The sequence below is a fragment of the Rattus norvegicus genome, chromosome X (genome assembly GCF_036323735.1).
Source record: "Rattus norvegicus strain BN/NHsdMcwi chromosome X, GRCr8, whole genome shotgun sequence".
Classification (NCBI taxonomy): domain Eukaryota; kingdom Metazoa; phylum Chordata; class Mammalia; order Rodentia; family Muridae; genus Rattus; species Rattus norvegicus.
In genome coordinates this window covers 103,542,685-103,566,091 of record NC_086039.1, presented here as the reverse complement: position 1 = coordinate 103,566,091, position 23,407 = coordinate 103,542,685, and the positions used below count along the sequence as shown (strand labels likewise).

The 23,407-nt window shown below is 43.8% G+C and overlaps 1 protein-coding gene and 1 pseudogene across 2 annotated transcripts; both read right to left on the bottom strand.

Annotated features, from left to right (window-relative positions):
* Window positions 1-1,816: 1,816 nt before the first annotated feature.
* On the bottom strand, window positions 1,817-9,599 carry Gprasp1 (G protein-coupled receptor associated sorting protein 1). Of its 2 annotated transcripts, NM_134386.2 has the most exons (8): window positions 9,385-9,599; window positions 8,109-8,171; window positions 7,873-7,948; window positions 7,655-7,726; window positions 7,417-7,493; window positions 7,189-7,259; window positions 6,791-6,872; window positions 1,817-6,521 (listed from the first exon to the last, which is right to left on the bottom strand). In NM_134386.2, exon 8 carries the CDS (start codon window positions 6,210-6,212, stop codon window positions 2,172-2,174), a length of 4,041 nt encoding a protein of 1,346 aa, NP_599213.2. In that variant the 5' UTR covers window positions 6,213-6,521; window positions 6,791-6,872; window positions 7,189-7,259; window positions 7,417-7,493; window positions 7,655-7,726; window positions 7,873-7,948; window positions 8,109-8,171; window positions 9,385-9,599; the 3' UTR covers window positions 1,817-2,171. The 2 variants fall into 2 exon arrangements, with proteins under 2 accessions (NP_599213.2, XP_063135839.1); XM_063279769.1 differs by lacking the exons at window positions 7,873-7,948; window positions 9,385-9,599 and adding an exon at window positions 8,684-8,946 and having other exon boundaries at window positions 8,105-8,171.
* A 734-nt stretch (window positions 9,600-10,333) lies between these two features.
* On the bottom strand, window positions 10,334-23,106 carry Rab18-ps1 (RAB18, member RAS oncogene family, pseudogene 1; annotated as a pseudogene).
* Window positions 23,107-23,407: the final 301 nt, after the last annotated feature.

Genomic DNA, 23,407 nt, shown 5'->3' with positions numbered 1-23,407 from the left:
TACAATCCTTTTAACATTTTGAAAATCTATACATTTTACAGGTGGTTGTGAGCCACCATGTGGTTGCTGGGAATTGAACTCAGGACCTCTGGAAGAGCAGCCTCACCAACCCTGTAATTTTTTGTTTGTTAAAAAAGTCCTTGGTAGTCCTGAAACTCGCTCTGCAGATCAATCAGGCTGGCCTCAAACTCACAGAGATCCATTTGCTTCTGCCTCTCAAGTGCTGGGATTAAAGGCATGTGCCACCACCACCCAATGATCCTTTTGATACATACGTTTTAGATCATCTAAAAACAAAACAAAAAACAGAACTATAAAATGGCAATGATAGGTTTTGCTACTTACTATTTGCTCATATACTTGATTTTATTAACTTCTATTTGTTCTTTGTGAATTTCAAATCACATATCCCAAATCCACTCATCTCTCCCTCCCCTCATACCTGTCATCTACCTTGCAACCTCCCCCCTCAACAACAACAAAAAATTAAAAATCTCATTGTGGAAGCTGTAGTATGTCAGTGTGCTTCACAGTGTGTCCCGTGGTATACCCTTTTGTCCACACTTTGCTTGCAAATGTTCATTACAATGAATCCTTGGGTTTGAGGCCTCTGGCTTCTGATACTTTACCAATACTGGATCCTCACTGGGACTCCTGTCAGATATCCTGTTGTTGCCCTGTGTCATGGAGATCCTGTAGTTTTGGATCTGTAAGCCTGACCCCTTCATGCACTCACTCCAGCAGTTCATAGATGGGGTAGATGTCGGGATGGGCCAATGCAAAGTCCTGTATGTAGGTATGAGAGGTATCTGAACTGGTGAGCCAGTCAGCTTTCCCCCTCTCATGACTTCAGGGGCAGCTCGCCCACCACTCCCACATCCAGGGTCGGCTCTACTGTGCTGCCCAGGTGAGCTGCACGGCCTGCTCTTCCTAGTGCTGCAGCAGGTGAGAGGCAGGGAGGGAACTCTCCAGCTCTGATGACCCCTGTGCAGCCTGAAACCGATTATAGTGACCTATAATCCTAGCCTTAGAAGTTCAAAGTGTCCCAGGTACGTACTACGTTTGAGGCAAGCCTGAGATACCCTGTCTCAAGAAACAAAGAAAAAGTGGGGATGAATCATTAGGACTTCAGTAGTTTTACAAATAATTCTGTGAGTGCTTCAAGTTCAGAGAGGCTAGCTTAGCTGGCCAGACAACCTTTGGACCTTCCTATCTTTGCCTTCCAGCACCAGGCATACAGAAGCACCTGTGCATTTGTATGTGTGTCATGGGGTCCTAACTCAGGACAGTATGCTTATACAGCAAGCACTTTACCAACCGAGTCACCTCCCCAGCCCTACTAGTACATGACAGTATCTTATAAAATGATAGGAAACCCATTATGTGACTTAACCACCCACTTGACTGAATTGTTTTTGTTCTTTCTGATGCTGTCCTTTTAACCTCTGCATTGCCCTGTTTATATTTAGAACACAGTACTCTGAGCAGTGAAGCCCGACTTGCTCTTCAGAGCTTACCTCATTCTCCATACATCTCTTTAGAGTTCTCTCTCACCTAACCCAGGAAGATAGATACGGAAGTATAGAAAACCATTCTCCTACCCCATGCCTTGCTCCTTATCAGTGTTAAGTTGCTTTAGAGGACAACTTAAAGCAAGTCTTCTCTGAACTATGCTCTGAGTTGTAGTCCATTGAACCTTTGAGATTTAATGCTAGAAAAAACGTTTGTAACAAGCATGTGACTCAGGCATTATCTCTGTGCGAGTGTTCAGCTGTCATTTTGCATCTTTATTTTATAGTGAAGGGGCAATTTTGGCTCACGTCCACATAGAACTTTATTGAAGCACAAGACTCAAATATACATGAGAACAACATTTAGAAGGGAATCTTATTTACACCGGCTCAGTTCACTTTACACTCAAATACTGAACATCACAGTCAACGAAACGAGGGTCACCAACAAGTGTCATGTGTTTTCACTTGTATCTTCATTTGGCATTAGAATAATGATACAGATTACACAGGGTTGGGTATAATTACCACCAGCATAAAGAGGCACAGTGAAACACAGAGTCAGCTGGGAAAGCAAAGCATTATTTGAGGGTCAATGACTTGGGAACACAAGGACAACCGGAGGCAAATGGTTAAGCACATTACTCTTTTTGTTCTGCTTCAGGGTGATTTCTGATCGTCGGTTTTACGTTTCAGTTCCTTGGCAAATTTTTCAGCCTCACGGAATGCTGAAATAAGCGGTTCAAGATTCACCGCCTCCTCCTCCTCCTCCTCTTCCTCATCATCAGCAAACAGTGCCTCTTTTTGAATATTTTTACTGATATTCTCAAATATTGCAAGAATAATTTGAATGTTTTCATCTGAGTCCTCCCTATTAAAAAGGGCCATAAATTCTGACACTGAATCAGTAATAAGTAGGCGTTTTGTCATGACAAGGCTTTCAGACAAATTTAGTAGCAGTTTCAGAACATGAAACCTTGTTGTGGTATTGCCCGAATTCAGTAGGTAGTAAAAGCCAGCCAAGTAAGCGACAACCACTTTGTGATAGTCAAAAGTAGTAGTGAGGTGTGTAATCATTGTCAGTCCAGACAACTGGTCAGAGGAATCCAAGTCATAATCAAAGGTATCCTCACACACCTGACACACATATGTCTCGATCATGTTTAGGTCTGGATAAGTTGGAGCCATTTGAATCATGTTTTCCAAAAAGGCAGTCCTCGCTCGGGAGGAAGGATAATTCATCAGGGCTTCAATAAGTGAGATAACACCCGAGTTTCGAATGAAATCTCGGGTAAACTGAGAAGCACCTCTCATGCCCATTGCAATTTTAGATATCTCATGGATAAATGGATCACGATTTCTGTCCATCATTAAAAGAAGTTCCTCAAACTCCTCAGAACCAATTCTAAGCTCACACTGGATGCAGTTGCAAGACCAGTTCTCAGCCTGTGCACTCTCCCTGGCCTTAAGATGCTCCCGAATTTCCCGGACTGACCGGTAAGAAGGATCATACTGAAATGGGAACTGGGGTTCAGGCTCTCTTTCAGTACCAACTTCCACAAGCTTAGGCTTTCCCCCAAACATTTCTGCAAACAGAGATGCTGCTTCTTTTGGGAATCGGAAGGGGTTTAAGGATGGGAAGCCAGCCTTTCCCCATGGACCAGGCTTAAACTGAACAGTGACCTCATCCCAGCTCTGAGGCCTGCGGGAAGGATCAGGTTCATGTTCAGTTGAAGACTCAGGTTCACAAGCGGCCTTGCATACAGGAACAGGGTTTGATTCAAAGCTAGCTTCATCTCCTTCCCAGAACCAGGGTCCCACTATGCTTTCAGCTTCTGTACTAAATTTACAATTGTCACCGCTGCCAGTCTTGTTAATCACTTCATCCTTTGCTCTTGACCCAAACTTAACAATGGACTCTTTCCCATTTTCTGGACTAGACTCACTGACCGTCACAGTTTTAGATTCTGTAGTGGCCTTGTCACCAGACCAGAGCCAGGACTCAATCCCTTCACCCTCATCCTTTGGCTTGGACACACGGTTTACTCCTGTTTGCATACTGTCCTTTTTTGCGGCCCAGATCAGGGACTCAAAAATTGCCTCATCTTCAGTTTCTGACCCAGTTTCGACAGTCTGTGGCCCAGCCCCTATTTTGGCCTTATCAGTCCAGAACCACGACCCAGTAGCTTTCTCTTCCTTAATTCCAGACACAGACTCAAAAGTACCCCCTTTCACTGCCTCTACACTGGCCTCTTCCTTGCCCCAGAACCAGGATCCAACTGTATCTTCATCTTCAGGTGCTATCTTGTTCTCTTCCTTAATCTTAGCAGCTGGCTGAAACCTGTCTTCATCCCCAGCCCAAAACCAAGAGCCAATAATATCTTCCTCTTCCGCTTCTGGCTTGGACTCTTCTCTGTTGGGAGCCTCTACAACGGTTTCTTCATTTTCTTTCCAGAACCAAGAATTGAATACATTGTCCTCTAAAGTTGGTAGTTTGATTTCTTCTCCAGTCTCATCATCTATATTTCCCTCTTCTGCAGCCCAGAGCCAGGACCCTGTGATGGTCTCGGTCCTTGGGTAATTATTGGACCAGAGCCATGGATCAACAGTGTCCTCTTTCTCTCCCAGAGTAGATTTCAAGCTTTCTCTATTGGTAGGATACAAACAGGGCTCTTTTGCCCAGACACACGACTTTTTGTTAGCCTCCTCGGCTTCTGCCATAGGCTTGTATCCGACACCAGCTGCATACTTCATATTGGGTTGTTCTCTGGCCCCAAACCAAGGTGATCTAATGGGTTCTTCCTCATCTTCAAGGCTAGACTTACTATTAACTTCAGCCTCCACACTATTATCTACTTTAGCCCAGAACCAGGGCCCAATTATGGGCTCCTCCTCAGCTCCTGCCATGATGTCAGAGCAAGGTTCGGTTCCTAAATCCATATGTGCTTGCTTTTCAGACCAAAACCAAGGCACAAAGATTGTTCCTTTTGTGGATGCTGAACTGGCCTGTTCCTCCATCTCAGCCTCAGTATTGACTTCTCCAGCCCAGAACCAGGAATCAGTAACTTCTTTTTCCCCAGACTTGGGCATCTTCTCACAACTGACTCCAACAGATCTAAGGCTTTTCTCACCAGTGCCCCAGAACCAAGATCCAAAAATAGACTCATCATCAGCCTGTAAGCTGATCTCTTCATCATCAGCCCAGAACCAGGATCCAATAATGACCTCATCATCCTTAGCTACTGGCATAGATTTAGAAGTAGCCTTTGGCCCACTTTCCATACTGGTCTTCTTTCCAGATCCTAAACAGAAACTACTAACTTGTTCCTCCTTAGCCCTTGGTCTGGATTTAAGACCGGTCTCAGAGTCCACACTGGCTTCTTCTTCACTCCAGAACCAATCTCCAACAATAGGCTCCTCCTCTACACAAGTGGTCTTCATGCTTATCCTCTCCCCCATAGTGTTGTCCTGGGTGTTCCAGAACCAAGCCCCAACGAGGACTTCCTCCTCTGGCCTGGCTTCTTGTTTGGTACTTGCTCTGGCCTTAGTTTTGACTTCTTCCCTTGGCATTGCTCTGGTTCTGGGCTCTTTCTTTGTCTTAGACTTTGAAAAGGCATTAGCTTTCTCTTCAGGCAAGAACCAGGAATCTTTCTTATTTTTATCTACAGATCCAGATGTGACATCACTATAAGCTTCTCGCTTGGCCTGGTGCCTGGCCCTCATATTGACCCCTTTCCTGGCTCTGGGTTTAGACCTACATTTAGCCTCTTCTCCAGACCAAAACAAAGATTTTGTATGGTTTTCACATTCAGACCCAGAAGTGGATTCAACACGGACTTCTTTCTTAGACCTAAACCAGGACCTAGTATTGGGCTCTTCTTTGGGCCTAGACCAGACTTTGGGCTTGTCTTTGGCCCAGAACCAGGGAGTCTTAGCAGACTCATCTTCAGAATCAGAACTGGAAATATTATAGAACTCCTGTTTGTTCTTGTGTCTAGACATGGTATTTGCCTCTTGTTTGGCCATGTGCCTGAATCTGGTATTGGATTTCATGCTTTTCCTAGGACGAAATCTTGTACTGGTTTCATCTCTATTCCAGAAGGAGGAACTTCCTGAGGATTTATCTGCCCATTTGAAATCAGAATTCTCATATGCCTCTCCTTTAGGGATAGGCCTGGGACGGTACCAGGATCCCATACTGGTTCCCTCCTCTGGGCCAAATGAAGGCTGGAATCTTGCTGGAGAACTGGCCTTTTTGGGAATACTCTCAGTGTCCATATTAGCAAGTTCTCTATCTACAGACAGGCACTTAGCTTGAGCAACCGCCCCAGAATCATTACTGACCAGTGGGGAGTCTGCAGCACTGATCTGACATTGCTTCCCCATCTTTGACATGGACTCACCACGAAACTTACTCGGGGCCCAGACTTGTGCATCATGCTTAGATCGTGAAATAGGGATTGACCTGGGCTTACATTTAGCATATGCCCCACCTGGTGAACTGGTTTCACCTTTAGGCCTTGCTCCAGGGGTACCCTTAGGCTTCACTTTGGGTCTTGCTCCAGTCATCATTTGTGTCCTAACCTTGGGTCTGACCACTAACGGAACTTCAGGCTCTACTTCAGCAGCATTAGCATTCTCATCCCCAGGCTTATTTTCAGCCTTTGCCTGGGCACCAGGCTCAACCTCTGCCCCAGTCATAGTATACGGTAGATGAAGCCCCAATGTATAGCACTTAACAGTGAACCTTCACTAGATATCTGTTACAAGATAGCTCTTCACTACCACCTTTGGTAACTTGGTATGAGATTGAAAAGAATTAGACTGAAATGAACAGTTCAGCACTCAAGGAGGCTCCTACCCAAGCAGTCTCAGTCAATAACACAGATACAGTGCAGAAGAGGTGAAATCAAGCTGGAGGACGACGAACAGGTCCTAGGTGGGTGCAGACCTGTTGATTGCACTGGTCAGCGGCAACCTCAGCACCACCAAGCGGCCACTGCAGGTGATCTAGGAGAGAGGAATGAGGAAATCAGTCCTACCCAATTCCATTGTCTGCTGCAGAAACTTACACAGAGACACCTGGGTGTGACGCTGAGTGGAAGAGCCCAGTCATAAGAAATCCCTATGTTCCTTTTGCCTGCTGGGAAACAGGTGCAGAGGGGAGGAGAAAGTGCACACGCTACAAATGGACAGAGAGGGGACCCTAAATCTCACAGTACTCACTCTGGGGTGATTGAGACGACCCCACCTAAAAGTGAACCCTGTCCCATACCCACCTTCACAGATGTGGTGCAGTTCTCCCCTCTCTTCTGTGTTCAAGCAGTGTTAAGACAAACAGCTGGCTGACTGCAGGGAGTCCTACAAGTGCATAAAACAAAATGAAGTCTCAGTGCTCGGAAGGTGGGCACACATCCCTGAACCCAAACAAAGAACAAACAACAAAACCATGCCTGTTTGTGTCTAAAGCGTCTATTCCCTGGTCCCAGCAGTGAGCTGTTGTACTGGGTCATAGGCTAACTCACACCTACCTCAACATTCTTAGTATCCCTGAGAGGAAATAGAGCATGCTATACTACTGGGCAAATTAAGGGGACAGTGATCTGAATTTGGTTAGAGCAAAATGAATGTGCCTTCTCAGTGGCTGGCTCTTGTACTACCCCTGAGTGTCACCAACCTCCAAGATCTGAGACAGTCGCCCTGAAGCCTTCTTTCCTTGCTTGCAGAAAAACCAGCCTTAGGGCAGACCTGTGGACAGACATGAAAATGTAATGCAATCAGAAAATGGTGGCAGCAGCTGTGGGCAAAGTAAGGGGACAGTAAAGACATCCTGCACCCTCTTGGGTTAGCGCAATCTGAATTTGTCTCCTCAGTGGCTGGCTCCTGCACTACCCCTGAGTCTCACCAACTTCCAGAGATCTGAGACAGTTGCCTTGAAACCTTCTTTCCTTGATTGAAGAACTGACCAGCCTTAAAGCAGACCTGTGGACAGACATGAAAATGTAAGGCAAGCAGAAAATGGTGGCAGTAGCTGTGGGCAAATTAAGGGGGCAGTAAAGACACCATGCACCCTCTTGGGTTAGCGCAATCTGAATTTGTCTCCTCAGTGGCTGGCTCCTGCACTACCCCTGAGTCTCACCAACCTCCAAGATCTGAGACAGTCACCCTGAAGCCTTTTTTTCTTGATTGAAGAACTGACCAGCCTTAAAGCAGACCTGTGGACAGACACGAAAATGTATGACAGTCAGAAAATGGTGGCAGCAGCTGTGGGCAAATTAAGGGGACAGTGATCTGAATTTGGTTAGAGCAAAACGAATGTGCCTTCTCAGTGGCTGGCTCCTGCACTACCCCTGAGTCTCACCAACTTCCAGAGATCTGAGACAGTCGCCTTGAAACCTTCTTTCCTTGATTGCAGAAAAACCAGCCTTAAAGCAGACCTGTGGACAGACATGAAAATGTATGACAATCAGAAAATGGTGGTAGCAGCTGTGGGCAAATTAAGGGGACAGTAAGGCAACATGCACCCCCTTGGGTTAGAGCAATTTGGATTTGCCTCCTCAGTGGCTGGCTCCTGCACTGCCCCTGAGTCTCACCAACCTCCAGAGATCTGAGACAGTCGCCTAGAAGCCTTCTTTCCTTGCTTGCAGCCTTAAAGCAGGGCTGTGGATAGACATGAAAATGTATGACAATCAGGAGATGATGGCAGCAGCTGATCTTGTTGAAAATGCCACCAAGGATCAGAACCAGATCAAGTGTCTTTTAGCATTTAGGGTCCTACTGCTGGAACATTCTGGATTTAGCCTGGCTGCAGGGTTCCTGAGGTAACACCCACTCCTTGATGTCATCCTTATTAGTCCCTTCTGCAATTCTGAAGACTCGCCACTAGGTGGCCATGTTTCCTTGCCTTGCGCAGCAAAAAATGGGGGAAGGGCGCAGTACATTCTAGAAAGCAGGTTCTGAAGTGGTCCTTGGATTTATGACTCCGTCATCATCCCCACCCCATCTTTTCAGACCCCAGATTTGGGAGGGAGGGGAAAGGCAGTGTAGAAGGTACCTGCAAGGCTGTGAGAAACGAGATTAGGAGACACTTATTCCCACCTGTTCTGGCCAGTCACCCCCACCCTTTTTGCATCTCCACTCACTGTCTGGTGCCCACTCCCATTACCACACACCTCCAGAAATCCACGCCATTTTCCTGTTCCTCTTTTCTCAAGCCTCTGGTGTACAGATGCTCACTCACTGTGGCCTGTCAGAATATGCCAGACCTACCGCGCAGACAGGACACTTTCCATCAAGCAGGATCCTGTGGGGAGTGACAGCACCCAGGGCGCAGGGCACCGGGGCCCCTCTCAGCAACTAGATCAGAGCCCTAGTAGCCAAGGCGACTCACAACCCAGCGCTGTCGCCAGTGCTGGACACCTGCCCCACACCCACACCTGTGGGCTTCATCCCCTCCCCCCCCCCACTCCAGCATGGCCGGCCATTTCTTTTGCAGCTGCCTTCCTGGGACCTGTGGGCTCCCTGATCTCCCTCCCCCCCACTCTCTCATCGTCATTTCAACAGCAGCTGCCTACCGTATAACCCTCACAGGGCCCAGACATTGTCGAGGGCGGGGTATTGGTGCCAGGAAAGTCAACTGCCAGGCGGTCGGCTATGCCAACCTCCAGACCATCACACCCAGCAGCTCCATCCTTCCCTTGTGCCCGGGTCTCTGCAGGGGTTCCCGCCTCCTTCTGCCCACCGCCTTGGGTCTACAGGCACAGCACACACTCCAGGGAGCAGCTGTGACCTGTTTGCCTCCACTGGACTGTCAGGGCCAGGCAGCTGTCCGCAATGCGCGACAGCCTGGAGCCCATGACACACCCCCACTTGCCTGGCCAGGGGCACAGCCCAGGTCCCCGGGCTCCCCCGCGTCCCTCTCCTGCTCCCGGCTGTTCTCTGTCCTCCGCAGATCCTTTCACTGGGCTTTCACTGCTTTGAGCGCGAGTGGAATGGCAGAGCTGTGTCCTGCCCCCACGCCTCTGCACCAAACGGGCAGGGGCTGCGCAGACTGCGGCAAGCACAGCTCTCCTGGAGGGTGTCGGGAAGGGGGCGGAGGGATACTGCGCACAGGGCTCGACGCCCCCTCCCGGACCCACTGTAGTTCCGACTCGGAGTGGGCGGGGCCACAGACAGTCCCACTCCTCTTGGAGGGGAGGGTTGTACCAGTGGGCGTCTGCAGACCCCTGTTCACCCTAACCAGAGACCACCACCACTTTTAAAAATATTTTTGGAGCCACACTCACAGTGTGTGAGATGGCTTAAATGTAGAGTGTATGAGGGCTTTGGAGAGGGGGGACTACAAGGAGGAGGAGGTCTGCAGTTGGGGAGCAGGAGGGAGCAGCGGATGGATACTGAGTGGGAACCTTCGTACATCTGTATTTCAGAACGAGGCTGGACAGTGCCTGCCCCTCCCTGTACTCCCTCTTTGCTTTCCCCCTCCTCTGCCTCCTCCTCTGACGCCAATGGAAGGGGAGGGGGGCTGCCAGTACTGCAGCCTGAGAGGGGACAGGTGACCTAGCAACAGCCATCCAGTAGGTTCCTGTTGATTCTCCCATGTTTTCTTTCACTGATTCATGCAACCATGAAGGGAGGGCACTTCTGTCTCCATGGAATCCAAAGTGGGGCCTCCATTACATCCCTCACCACTGCCCCTCTTCCATGAGGGAGACCAAACTACACCTTGTGGCCTAGTAAATCAACCACAGGTTTGGGCCAACAATCAATTCTTTGTGCCACAGAATGTGTGTGTGTGTGGGGGGGGTGTGGTGTGTGTATGGTAATGGTGGTGGTTGGGGTGTGTGTGCCTGCCCCCCCACCCCCCACCCCGTGTGTGTGTGTGTGTGTGTGTGTGTGTGTGTGTGTGTGTGAGAGAGAGAGAGAGAGAGAGAGAGAGAGAGAGAGAGAGAGAGAGATTGATTGATTCTAAGTAGCAATACCTTTCTGGGGGAAAAAAAAGAGTGGCATTAAGCACAAACTAAAAGCTGCTGGCATTGCCCATTTAGAGATTTATTTAAGCACCTACCCAGTGTTTCACAGAATAACAACCCATGATATGTAAAGATGTTATCTGGCCAAGGAATATTGAGATTTGAGGCGGAAGTGCAGGTTGTTAATAGTGGCATTCTGCATACAGTCATCCTGGATCCATCCAGTCATTGTGACTGCAAAGGTACTTAGGTATGACAGGCTGAGGCAGAAGAATGTGCATGTCAGGAAAGCAGCATTGGTAAAACAAAACCAAACCAGATTGGACACTGCTGGCCTCCAAGATGGAAAGAATCTAGGGCTCATGGAATGCAGGCAGTGTGAAGAAACTATACAAGATATTCTTCCTTAATAATCTCCAAAGGAAAGATCTGTTTGATTTCAGATAGGAAGACCTTTTTTTGCATCCAGTGGTGTGATATGAAGTTTGTCTCATTTTAAGTCACTAAACTTATAGCAATTGTGATAGCAGGAACAAAATACATATACCAACCTTATTCACAATATCCATTCCCCCTAAGTGTCTTTACTGTACATCAATACCCAGGGCAGGGCACTCTGGGTCTCAGGTTTCACCAGCACTAACACCAATATTCTGTTTCACAGTATAACTGAAATAACAGCACTATAAAGTTTGCTCACATTTGTGGAGACTCAATGTCCCTCTTCATTGCTGTGGTGCTCCTAGGCATTCAATTGAGGCCCTTGAGTAAGCTCAGACAAGCACTCTACCAGTCAGCTATACCCACAATCTTCGTAAAGACTGTACTGGGAAATTGGTCTCATCAAATTCCCCAGCTGACCTTAGGTTTATCATGCAACCCAACGTGTCCTCAACCTTATAATTCTGTTTTACATCGCAAAGGGGCTGGCAATAATATGTAAGCAATAGTGCCCCAACTACCAGTATCTTTTTACCAATTTACTTAGGATAGGAGTGGTTTTAGCAATAGTTGAAATATCTGTTGGATAATCTCTTGTCAATTCATTTACAAAATAAAGCCAGAAAGTGGCTAACAATTATTGACCAAAAAGGCCCTATGGGAAGTTTTTTTAATGTGTTTTATTAACATGTATTGATCTATTGGCTAAATATCATCTCGAAATTAGATCAAATACTATGTAGAAGATGCTGACCTATGACAGCCAGATGTGATTTACTTCCTCCAAAATTGCATTCTAGTCCAGCATAAGACAACAAGTATTGTTCTGCTATCCAGTATCTCTTCTTGTGTCTATGTAACACCGACTTGTTACTGAAATACATATATCAACCCTGGGATAAAGAGGCAGCCATGTAGACTTGGAGTGTCTCCCACCCTTTCCCCCTCCTCATCCCCTATCACCTCTCACATGTACTCCTGAATTTGCACAGTAGCATGCCCATTGCTATTATGGCTCGCAGCATCTCCTCCTGTACCTCTCATGAATCTGCTTCTGTAGATTTAGGCTAATGTGCCTCTCTACTGATCTCCATGCGCCTCGGTAACAGCAAACTCTCATGTAGAATAGGTTGATCCAAATTCTGTATGTTCTTACAATGCATTGCTTATTCTTTCCCTGGGCTTCAAGAACTTCATGTTAGAGTTTGCATTATAGCTATCCCCCAAGTGTCTCTGTATTCCCTCTTTTTATTTTGATAGGTAGCCATTGAGGTGAGAAGCTTTGTTCTGCTATGTGTGTGCTGTGATGTGTGTGGGCTACAGTTGCTTGGTTGAAAACTAAAACCTCCAAAACTGTGAGCCAAAAGAAACCTTCTCTCTTTATAAGTTGATTACCTTGGCTACTTTCTTAGGGTGATGAAAAGCTAATATGTGGTACATAAGAAATTGAATCTCCCTAGTCAGGACCAAGTTCTTTTGAAATAACTGGTGAAATAGGCCCAAAGAATATCTACTTCTAGTGTAGGAAAAGAGATGCTATGTTTCTACTACTTGAGACAGGGTACATTTATGGAATTTGAGGAAGCCACATCTAATAATTTCAGGTTATGTCAAGGTATCTGCTTCAGCAACCAGGTGTAGTGGTGCATACCTAGAACCCTGGCACTTGAGGCAGAGGCAGTACGATCACCACATTTGCTGTTTAAGTTTAGCTTGCCCTACATACTAAATGCTAGGCCAGCCATTTGATCTTCTGTCTCAAAATAACAGAAAGAGAAGGGGAATAAGAAGGAAAGTGGTGAGGAGAATTCCTTCGCACCAAGGGAAAACAGAGCCAGGAACGATGTCCTCAGCCAATGAACAATGCTTTATCCTCAGGAAGTACAGCTGTTCTAATAGCAGCACTGGGATTAGGAATCTTCTTTGTCCTATTTCCAACGAAAGTTCTCAGCTATACATCTGTTATAAGAAGGCATATTTCTAAGTAATCTCAGAAACAACTATTTCCAAATAAACACTCAGGCACTTTGCTGTGTTATTGACATAAGGATAAAGTGTACCCTAAACAAAGGAAAACATCCTCTTCTCCAACATGGCTTAACGTTGTGACTACTATTTAGTTCTGACATCATCTAGACTCTGCATAGGGATGTTGTTTGGAAAATACAGGGGAACAGATGGAGCCACTTAAGTGCCTGGCAGTAAAGCTAAGAATGGCAGCAGCAGCTGCAAGAGTCATGGCAGAAATCATTGCAATTCCAAACGTGGGAAATAATCCTTGGAAAGTTTACACTCACTGGAACTGAGGAGGTGAGCTAACTAGCTTTGTATGGATACAAAATTATAAATGTACACGATTAAAGGAAATGATATAAATGAATGGAATACCAAATTACTTCTCAAAATACAAAGTATGAGAAGTCTACAGTAGTTTCAGTGTTTCTTCTTAGCTAACCATGACCTTCTGCTTCTTCATGAGAAGACCTCCTAAGGGCTGTATTCAGCAAGTGAAATGGGAAAGGAAAGGAGAATAGAAGTAATTCTCTTAAAGCCCAGGCTCAGAAAATGCGCATATCCTTTCTACGCACAGTCCACAGACGAGCTCCTCAACTTCTCTTTCCATTTTCATGGCACACGTACCATTTTACCCTGCTTTTAATTCTCCTTAAACCTTTCCTTTTCCTCATGTCCCTCTTCTAGTTTCTTGTCCTACACTCGTACCTTCTTCAAACATAGACACATACAAAGAAAGAAATTTAAATCTGGAAGCCACACAGTAGGAAAAAGAAAACACTAACTCTCTTGAAATAATCCAATTTTTAAAAACAACCCGTAGACCAGCAAAATATTAGCAAATAAAGACACTTGATCTTGAGGTTAAGGGCTTGGGTTTCATACTTGAAACCAACAAGGCAGAGGAAGAAAACTAACTGCAAGTTGCACTTTAACCTTCACTGAATAAGAATAGCCCCACAGGCTCACATACTTCAGTGTTTAGGGAGCGGCACTGTTTGAAAGGATTAGGAGGTGTGGCCTTGTTGGTGTAGCTTTGTTGGAGGAAGTATGCAAGTATGCCACTGGGGGTTGGCAATGAGGTGTCAGAAGCCCAAGCCAGGCACAGTGGTTCTCTTTCTTCCTACTGCCTGAAGATTAGGATATAAAACTCTCAGCTACTCTCCAGTACCATTTCTGACTGGGTGCTACCATGCTCTGCATTATAAACATGATTATAATGAAGTAAACTTCTGAAACTATAAGCAAACCCTAATTACATGCTTTCTTTTATAAAATTTGCTATGGTCATGAGTGTCTCTTTAGAGCAATAGAACACTAAGACATTAACATACCTGTCACAGGAGTGGCCACCCACCCCAACGCCTCTCAAAGACAATATGCTATTTCCATCCAATTACAAGACATTTGGAAATGGTAAAACTACAGAAACAGAAAGGAGTTAGTGTTTAGGGCTGGGAGTATACCTAAATCACGAGAATGCTTTCCTACCATAAATCCGCAGTTCTATTTCCAGAACTTTGAGAAAAGTAACAATTTTTCCAGGCATGCTGATGCATTTCTGTAATATCAGCAGAAGGAGGATGGTTGCTCCAAATTCTAGGCCAGCCTGCCACAAAGCAAGTTCCATGCTAGCTAAGCCTATATAGTTAGGCCTTGTCTCAAAATAAACAAACAAGCAAACAAACAAACAAATACAAAAACAAAACAAAAAGTCTAGTGGTTCCAGGGGTTGAGTTAGAAAAAAGTGAATGGAAGTATTTTATATAGAGTAGTGAAGTATTCTGTATGATACTATGATGACAGATACATGTTACTATATTACCTATCTTTCTAAACCCACAAAGTGTAGTGAGTCCTAATGTAACGTTTGTGTGATGATGCTGTGTCAACACAGATTCATCCGTTGTAACAAAGGTACCATCGTTGTTGGCAGCTGTGGAAGAACATGCACACAGGTACAAGATATATGGATGTTTCCATTCTTTCCACTAACTTCTGCTGTGAATGTAAAACTGGTCTTAAAATAATTTTAAAATAGACTCCTCTCTAATAAAATAGTCTCATCAGCATTTAAACATGCTGAACAGTCTCCTGTTTTGAAAATAAAACTTCCCTATAACCATATCATTCCATACCTACTGTTCCATTCCTCTTATTTCTTTTGCTGCAAACATTCTAGCAGGAAGTCTCAGAGGCTAAAACCATTCTAGGCCTAGGTAAGATTATACATAGGCTAGAAGCTTGCAGGACTAGGCTTAAATTAGCACACTGGTTCAGTAAGTCTCAGAGAGGACAATTGAATCAGGAGAATAAAAATATGTTTACATTTGGCACTTAACATATTTGGAAGAAAAACTCAAATGTGAATGGAGAATAAGAGAGCCTGCTAACATTGCAGAAAGCCAAGGACATCTGACAGAAAAGTTGCAGAGGAAGGGAGACATCTGACAAAAAGCCAGAGTAGAAATTTGCCTGGGATCATCTCCAGAAGAAGCATCTGTTATTTAAGTTCAACTGGATTCCCAGAGACTGGGAAGACTCTGGATGAAAGGAGCAAGAACCTGAAGCCCAGAGCAAGAACAATGCAGAAGCCACCGAGACAGCAAATCACAGTAAACAACCCCAAAAGACAGTTTTAAGTATATAGACAGACTCTTCCACATTAAAAAACGGGAAACTCTATTTCAGATCCCTTGAGAGCTGAGGAGATAGAAACATTACTTGAAAAAGCCATCACATTACTCATTGCAGTTTTAACTATTAAACTCCTCCCTACTTCCAACTGCAATCTTTATATTTTTCCTCTGAAAAAAGGTTGAGAAAATAACTGTATAACAGGAAGAATTAGCTACAGTAATACAAAGGCTTGAAAGGCAAGAGACAGAGGAATAAAGACAATGGGAAATGCTTAATTGTGAACCTATAGGCCTTAATGAAATTGAGGATCAAGACTGACAGTTCATTGACAGTGGGTAAGAAGCCTGGCTTGCTGGCATGAAGCCTGGCTCCCTGGTGTGGAGCAGGTCATGGAATGTGAGCATCTAAGTGTTTAGTTTGTGTGTGGATTCATAAAGATCTAATTGTACCTTGAGAAACAGAAAGGGGGAATAAGATTAGCTGAAAGACACTGGATTGTAGAAAAAAAACTGCTGAATTAGACCAACCTGTATTCTTTAAAGATGTTTCAACATCAGAATGGAAGCCAGGGAGTGTGCTATGTTAAGGAAGAGATTTTGTCTATACTGCCACAGGTGATGAAAGACGATGGGCTCCATCACAATTGATAATGATCTGATTCAAGTAAGAGAAGCTTCCAAATGAAAGGTGTGACTCAAGGAAGGAAGAGACGAAGAAAGCTGATCCCCACCCCCACTCTACCCCTCAACATGGAGACAAGTCAATAAACCAGCTGAAGAAGTACAAATCATTCATCAGACTGGCTGACTAAGAACTTTGATGCTGCAATGGAATGTTGATGAAGACAGATGTTCAGGACTGCAGTTATGAAGGATCATAGTCAATGGATCGTCATAAGGACATTTGGACTGTTAAGTTTGTGGGACTGATAACTGTTTCAGTTACACTGTGTATAACTTTGAGTGTAGTTAAAAGGGGGGAAATGTTGCAGGATGTTTGGTTTCATTTCATTGGGGTTGGCTTATAATTTCAGAGGTTCAATCCATTACCATCATGGCTGGAAGTGTGGTAGCATGCAGGCAGACATGGTGCTGAAGAGGGAGCTGAGACTTCTACATGCAGATCAGCAGGCAGTAGGAAGCGCAAGACACATTGGGTGTGGCTTGAGCATCCAAACCCTCAAAGCCAGTTCCTCCAGCTGCAAGTCCAGCTTCTTTTCAAGGCTGCACCTACTCCAAGAAGACACCTCCTAATAATTCCATTCCCTCTGGACCTATGGGGGTCATTCTCATTTTAACCACCACATATGTTTTTCTCACACAAGTAGCAAGGATCATCCTTGAAGAAAAGTATGTCGCATTACAACAATTCATTTGTCAGAACCTTCTAATGGTTTTCAACAAGACCCAATATAAAATACAAACTCCTTTAGCAGTGAATCTCTCTATCTCACATGGTTTGGCTCTTGTTTCACACAGTACAATCATCTCCGTTCACTGTTTCTTTGCCTCTTTCATTTTTTCTATAGTACTGGGGATTTCTGTACATGCTAAGCAATCAGCTCTACCATTCGCTAGTCACTGATGTCTCTATTTTTGCCACACCGACTATGATACTGTTTTTAAAAATGCCCAAGAAGTTCATTTCTTCTTTCTCAGCCTTAGAATACTCTGCATCATTGCTCACTTCATTTCATTTCATTTTACTTTTTAACCTTCTTAAAGAGAACTTCTCTATGCCATTGAAAATATTATTCCCACATTCTAACACACACTATCCTCATACACTATTATTTTTCTCTGTATCAGTTATTACCATTCAATATTATCTATTTATATTTTTGTTATTTCCTCCATCCTTAAAAGTTCCATGAAGAGAGTATTTCTTTTTACTCTATAATAGATTTCCAAGAAGTAGGAACAATGTCTCATACATAATATACTCAATTTGTTGACTATTCAAAGCTTCTGAAATCCTGGGCTATTTTTATTGTTTACGTAAATCCTATTACTTTTACCATAAAGTTTGAAAAGAGATGTTAACCTTTTACAAGTTTCTATATATGATCTACCTACCAGAAACACCCTTTAAATGTTTTCAGCAAAATTATTTTGTTGGACCTATTTCCAGATGGTAATTGGATTGTATAGGTTGGCTTGTCTATTATGTGGTGGTTTGAATCGGAACGGCCCCAATGGGCTCATCTATTTGAAGGTGTGGCTATTAGGGAGTCATGGTACTGGACAGGGAATAAGAGGTGTGGCTTTGTTGTAAGAAGTGTGCTAGTGGGTGTGAGCTTTGAGGTTTCAGAAGCCCAAACCAGGCCCAGTGGTACTCACTCATTCTGCTGCCTGCAAATCTGGACATAGCACTCACAGCTTCTTCTCCAGTATCATGTTTCTTGCCATGACAATAATAGACTAAACCTCTGAACCTGTAAGCCAGCCCTGAAGGAATGAATGCTTTCTTTATGAGTTGCTGTGGTCATGTTGTCTCTTCACAGCAATTGAGCACTCAATTAAGACCAGGGACTAGGGTACTGCTGTGACAGGCCTGGCCATGCTGCTTGTTGGTGGAATACGGACTTTGGGACTTTGCACTAGAAAAGCAGGTGAACACTTTAAGTGGGGCTTGATGGGCCATCCTAGTAAAAGCATGGAACACAGTGGAAGAGGATGATATGAAATGTGAGGGCCTGACTCATGAGCTTTCGGAAGAAAAGAAGTAGGAAGTGGACTAAAGATCATTCTTCTGATATATTGGCAAAGAATATGGCTGCTTTCTTTCCCCTGTCTGAAAATATGCCTGAGGCTAAATTAAAGAGTTTAATGGCATTGGCAGATGTTTTGCAATTGTTAATGGGCACTCTTATCCAGATCTATAATGAAAAAAAAAAAAGGCAAAATACAAAAAACTGCAACTGACGAGAAGCAGGTACCAGTGCTCAAGAAAATAAAATAGTTTAAAGGAAATTCTGATGTTAAAATGACTTAAATGAGTGATGACATCAGAACAAGACCCCACCCAGCTAAGTTTCAACTTGCGAAAAAGAATTAAAGAAAACCTTAAGCAGTAAAGGAAACCATCAACAATAGAAATCTGATGCAGATGTAATTGAATGAGAAGCCAAGTCCCAATCCCAGCAAACAGTAGGCTGTGACAGCTTCAGCCATGTGGTTCTGGCTTTAGAGATAAGGGGTTATGGAATCTCCCTGCACAGTTAGCGAAAGCTGCTGACTTCAGTCATTTGTCAGGGATGTCCCTACATGGTGGACCAGAAAGGTCATTGAGTGAAGCTGTGAAAGTGAAGCCTGGATTGTACTGGAGATGCCAAGATGTTGGAGCTTGCTTGCCACGGTCATGGGATACCTGCCAAGGAGAGCTTCCAACAGGGTGTAGTCCGGCCCAAGAGAAAGAAATGTGTTGCATTCAACAAAGCAGAAAGGAGTTAGAGATCTGAAGAGTGATTTGACATTAGACATGGAGATGCAGCTCAGTCTTGCTTTGGTGATATTTCCTCCCTATGTTCCCTTTCCTTCCTTTTAGAATGATATTGTATACCCTGTGTATGTTGAAAGTATGTGATCTGCTTTTTGATTTTGATTTTATGGGGGATTACAGTTAAGAGATGCTATGAAGTTTCCGAAGAGACTTTGGATTTTGGATTTTTAAACAGCGTTGAGACTGTTATAAATTGTGAGGACTTTTGAAGTTGGACTGAAAGCATGTTTGCATTATGATATGGCTACAAGCCTATGAGGGCCAGGGAGTGTAATGTGGTGGTTTAAATAGAAATAGTGCCCACAGGCTTATACATTTGAATGCTTGGCCATTAGGGAGTGATACTACTTGATAAAGATTAGGAGGTATGGCCTTATTGGAGTGGGTGTGGCCTTGTTGTTGGAAGTATGTCATTGGCAGGTGGGCTTGGAGTTTTCAGAAGCCCAGGCCAGGCCTAGTGGCAGTCACTCTTCCTGTTGCCTGCAGATCCTCCTGCACATGTGCCTGGATGCTGCCATGCTCCCTGCCAAGACGAAAATGAAGTAAACTTCTGAAAACGTAAGCAAGCCCTAATTAATTATTTTCTCTCATAAGCATTTCCGTGGTCGTGCTGTCTCTTCACAGCAATAGAGCACTGAGTAAGACATAGTAGGTACTTGTTAGAGTAAATGATCATTGGAATAGCATTTTCCCCTCACGTCAGAATCCAGAAGCAATATCCCTTTCTCAAATGATCATTTAGTATTATTCTCCTTCATCTTCCATACATAGAAAGTTTTTTTTTAAAATAATGAGCAGCTGTTACAGAAGGCATAAGATACAGTAATGTTTATACATTACACAAGCTATAGCTGAGGCACCTAGACAGACACTCTCAATATGTGTGAAAGGAGATGGTGGTTTTAGAAGTACAAATATTGGGAGTTACAACACATTATTCGTGCTCTTCTAAAACCCACATAATGGGAAGTCTTATTGCCATTCTGTTGTATGCCAAGTAACTAAACCTTTGCGTCATGGGTCATGAATCCAAGGTGTCCATCACAGGAGTAAAGCTAGCTTAACTGAGCCAATAACTGGAGGAAAATAAAACACAAAACTGCTTTACCACATCCATACTTTGGAAGTATCAGACTACTTTGGAAGCATCATTAGAACAGACAGTAGTTAAATTATGAATTGTCCTAGACTGATTCTTCATACTACAAAGAATCTCTAGCATCTTAGAAAAGCTGTGAATTGTGCTCCTTGCTATTCCTTACGGGAAACTAGAGAGGCGTGTTGACATGTATACCTCCCCCTGGTTCTAGTTCTACTAGCAAGTAACATAGTAATTGATCCAGGCTTTTAAATAAAAAGAAAACCACAGCAGACCTTTAGCAAAACATACTAGACAGATGGACATTTTCAAAACGACATGATCAATGTAAACCATAAACCACATACACTCAGGAAAGTATACCTAGTTTATGTTACATAAAAGCAAAACTACAGATGGCATGCTTACCATAACATTTCATCTGGGAAAGTTATTGAGTGGGTTTTCCTGAAAATATTCATTGCCACGATGAAAACAATTATGTGCAAACTGCAATGTCTCTAAATAGCACTTAAGAGTGTGTATATATATATATGGCACCGATTAAATATGCAAGGATGGACTTCCCAGGGTTTATCACACAGAAGAGCAATCACCAGGGGCTCCTCGTCCATGTGTGGCAGCTTGATTTCTTTGTTCTGATTGTCACTTTGTCACAGCCCAGGTGTCTAACAGATCTTTTCAACAATTTTCTTAAAGGCATACTGAAGAGTCACAAGTTTTCAGCCTTGTCTCTATGGATGACATGGAATGCTTTTGTGCAGATTTCAGGCCTTCATTTCTATCAACTTCAAGATTTTCTTTATTAATTTTATTTCCAATCAGCATGCTAACTATATCCTTTCTAGTATGGTATGCTTCTACTTCATTTAACCAACTATCCAGCTTAACAGAGGTGTCTCTTCTTATGATGTCATAAACTAGTATAACACATTGTGTAGCACTATAATAGGTGAGAGTTAATTCTAAGCCTCTCATGGCCAGCAGTTTCCCATATGGTAAGTTTGGCCTTATTTCCATCTAGTTAAATTCTTTTTCACTTTAAAGTCAATAGCTATTGTTGGTACAGGTTCTGAAGAAAAGTACCATGTGTGAATTTCATAGCGGGCTGGACTTGCCCAGGCCGCTCTTGCCAATGATGCAGATCTTCAGGGTCGTCAGTGTCTATCCTGCACGCTCTTCTGTCTGACCCCAGCTAGCCTCCTGTCCTCAGCCCTTCATGGGGAAGATGGCCCATGCCTGTGCTGTTTTCATTTTAAATTTAAATTGGTTCGAGCAATATGCCTACTTTTCTCTATTTTAAAACTTTGTATGTATGTCAACTAAAACGGAAGGGACGAAAAAAGAATGTGAAGCTTTCATTCACTCTAAGTTCAGTTCACTGTCAATGCACATTTGATGCACATGTTGGGATTTCGTTTGGGGCTTATTTGTTTTGTTGTTGTATCTCTTTCTTTCTCTTTCTCCCTTTCTTCCTTTCTTTCTCCCTCCCTTCCTCCCTTCCTTTCTTTCTCCCTCCCTCCCTCCCTTCCTTTTTTCTTTCTGACTGTGTCTACCTATGTAACTCAGGCTGTCTTCAAACTTAGTCCTCTTGCCTCAGTTTCACCGAGTGCTGGGAATGCAGTGCATATGAACACACATGGCTTTTTTGTTTTATTTCACTGATAAAAGTGCTTCCGGCACTTACCATATAGAATATTTTACTCTGAGGTATATATAACTGTAGAATGGTTAAATTGAGATAATTTCAAAAACTTGTCTTTTTTGTGATTCAAACGAGGCTCACAATTCATTCTTTTCGCATTTTCAAGTGTACAATATATTGTTATTTGCTATAGTTACCATGAGGAGCAACTGACTCTTTCAACTTCTTTCTCCTATCTAACCAAATATTTATAACCCCAGACCAAGGACCTGTAGCCATGATTCCACACCATCTGTAAGTTGAGCTTTATTAAATTCTATATGTAAGTGTGAACATACATTATCCATCTTTCTTCCAGGTTCATCAATAACATCTTCCAGTTTCATCTATGCTGTCTCAAACGAAAGGATTATCTTCTCCCAAAATGGTGAATAGCATATTCTTTGTTCACTCATGAGTTGTTACACTGCATTTGTTTCTAAATCCACCGGCCATTGCATAGTGTTTCAATAAGTATCAAACTGCTGATAAGCAGACTGACTTCATTTCCCTGGGATATTGTTTGTAGCAATTCCTCTAAGATTAAACTGTCTATCTCTGCGCCTTAAGATACAGGATGTTAAAGGAGATGAAACAATTGAATTTTCTGAGGTGGGTGTGTGACTCTTTCCATCCTGCTGAGAAGCACAGGCAGAAAACAGTTCAGAGGATTTGGGAAGTCCCTGATACTGACCAGATCCATTAGCTCTGGCCCCCATTCCCAAGCACACACAAGCTGTAAGAAGTGCTGAGAGTCAGTAAAAAGAGACAAAAGACAAGCTGTTTGGAAGAGGCACACCAGCCCAACTGCCTGCAAGAATGAAAGACCACCAAGGATAGTTGGAAGAGGCTCGGTTTACCTGAGCTGCCTGGAAAGGGCCCTCTCTAGACTGTTGTACCGCCCACAGGCTGTGGGTTGTGCTCCAAGTTTCCATGTTTTGTAAGCCATTACCTATGTTGGGGTGGGCTTTGGTGATTCAGCTGTCTTTGGGTCATTTCTGCTCCTGTAAGTAACCCCTCACCCACATTCCTGAAAACAACACCAATAAAACAAATTGGCTCATTAAAATGGGCTTTGTTGGCATCCGTACTTTGATCTGTTCTCAGTTACCATTTGTTCACACTCCCCAGGAATCTGCCACACAAGAGGTATTTACCCATATGTGGGCTGTTGATCGTACTCTCCTTTTTAGATGCTCTCTGTACCCTTTTCCACAATTCATGGTCACTTACTCTCTCAACAATCATGTATACGGGTTCCCTTTTCTCTATATCCTCATCAAGTCTAGTTATCTCCCCTTCTTCTCCTCTCCTCCCCTCTGTCTATCTGTCTGCCTGCCTGCCTGTCTCCTCTCTGTCTCTTTCTATCTCTCTCTCTATTTCTCTGTCTCTGTCTGTCTGTCTGTCTGTCTGTCTGTCTGTCTCTCTCTCTCTCTGTGTGTGTGTGTGTGTGTGTGTGTGTGTGTGTGTACACAGGCAAGGCTTGGGCATACAGGTGGAGGTCAGAGAACAGCCTCCAATGTTCACTCTTTTTTTTTTTTTTTTTTTG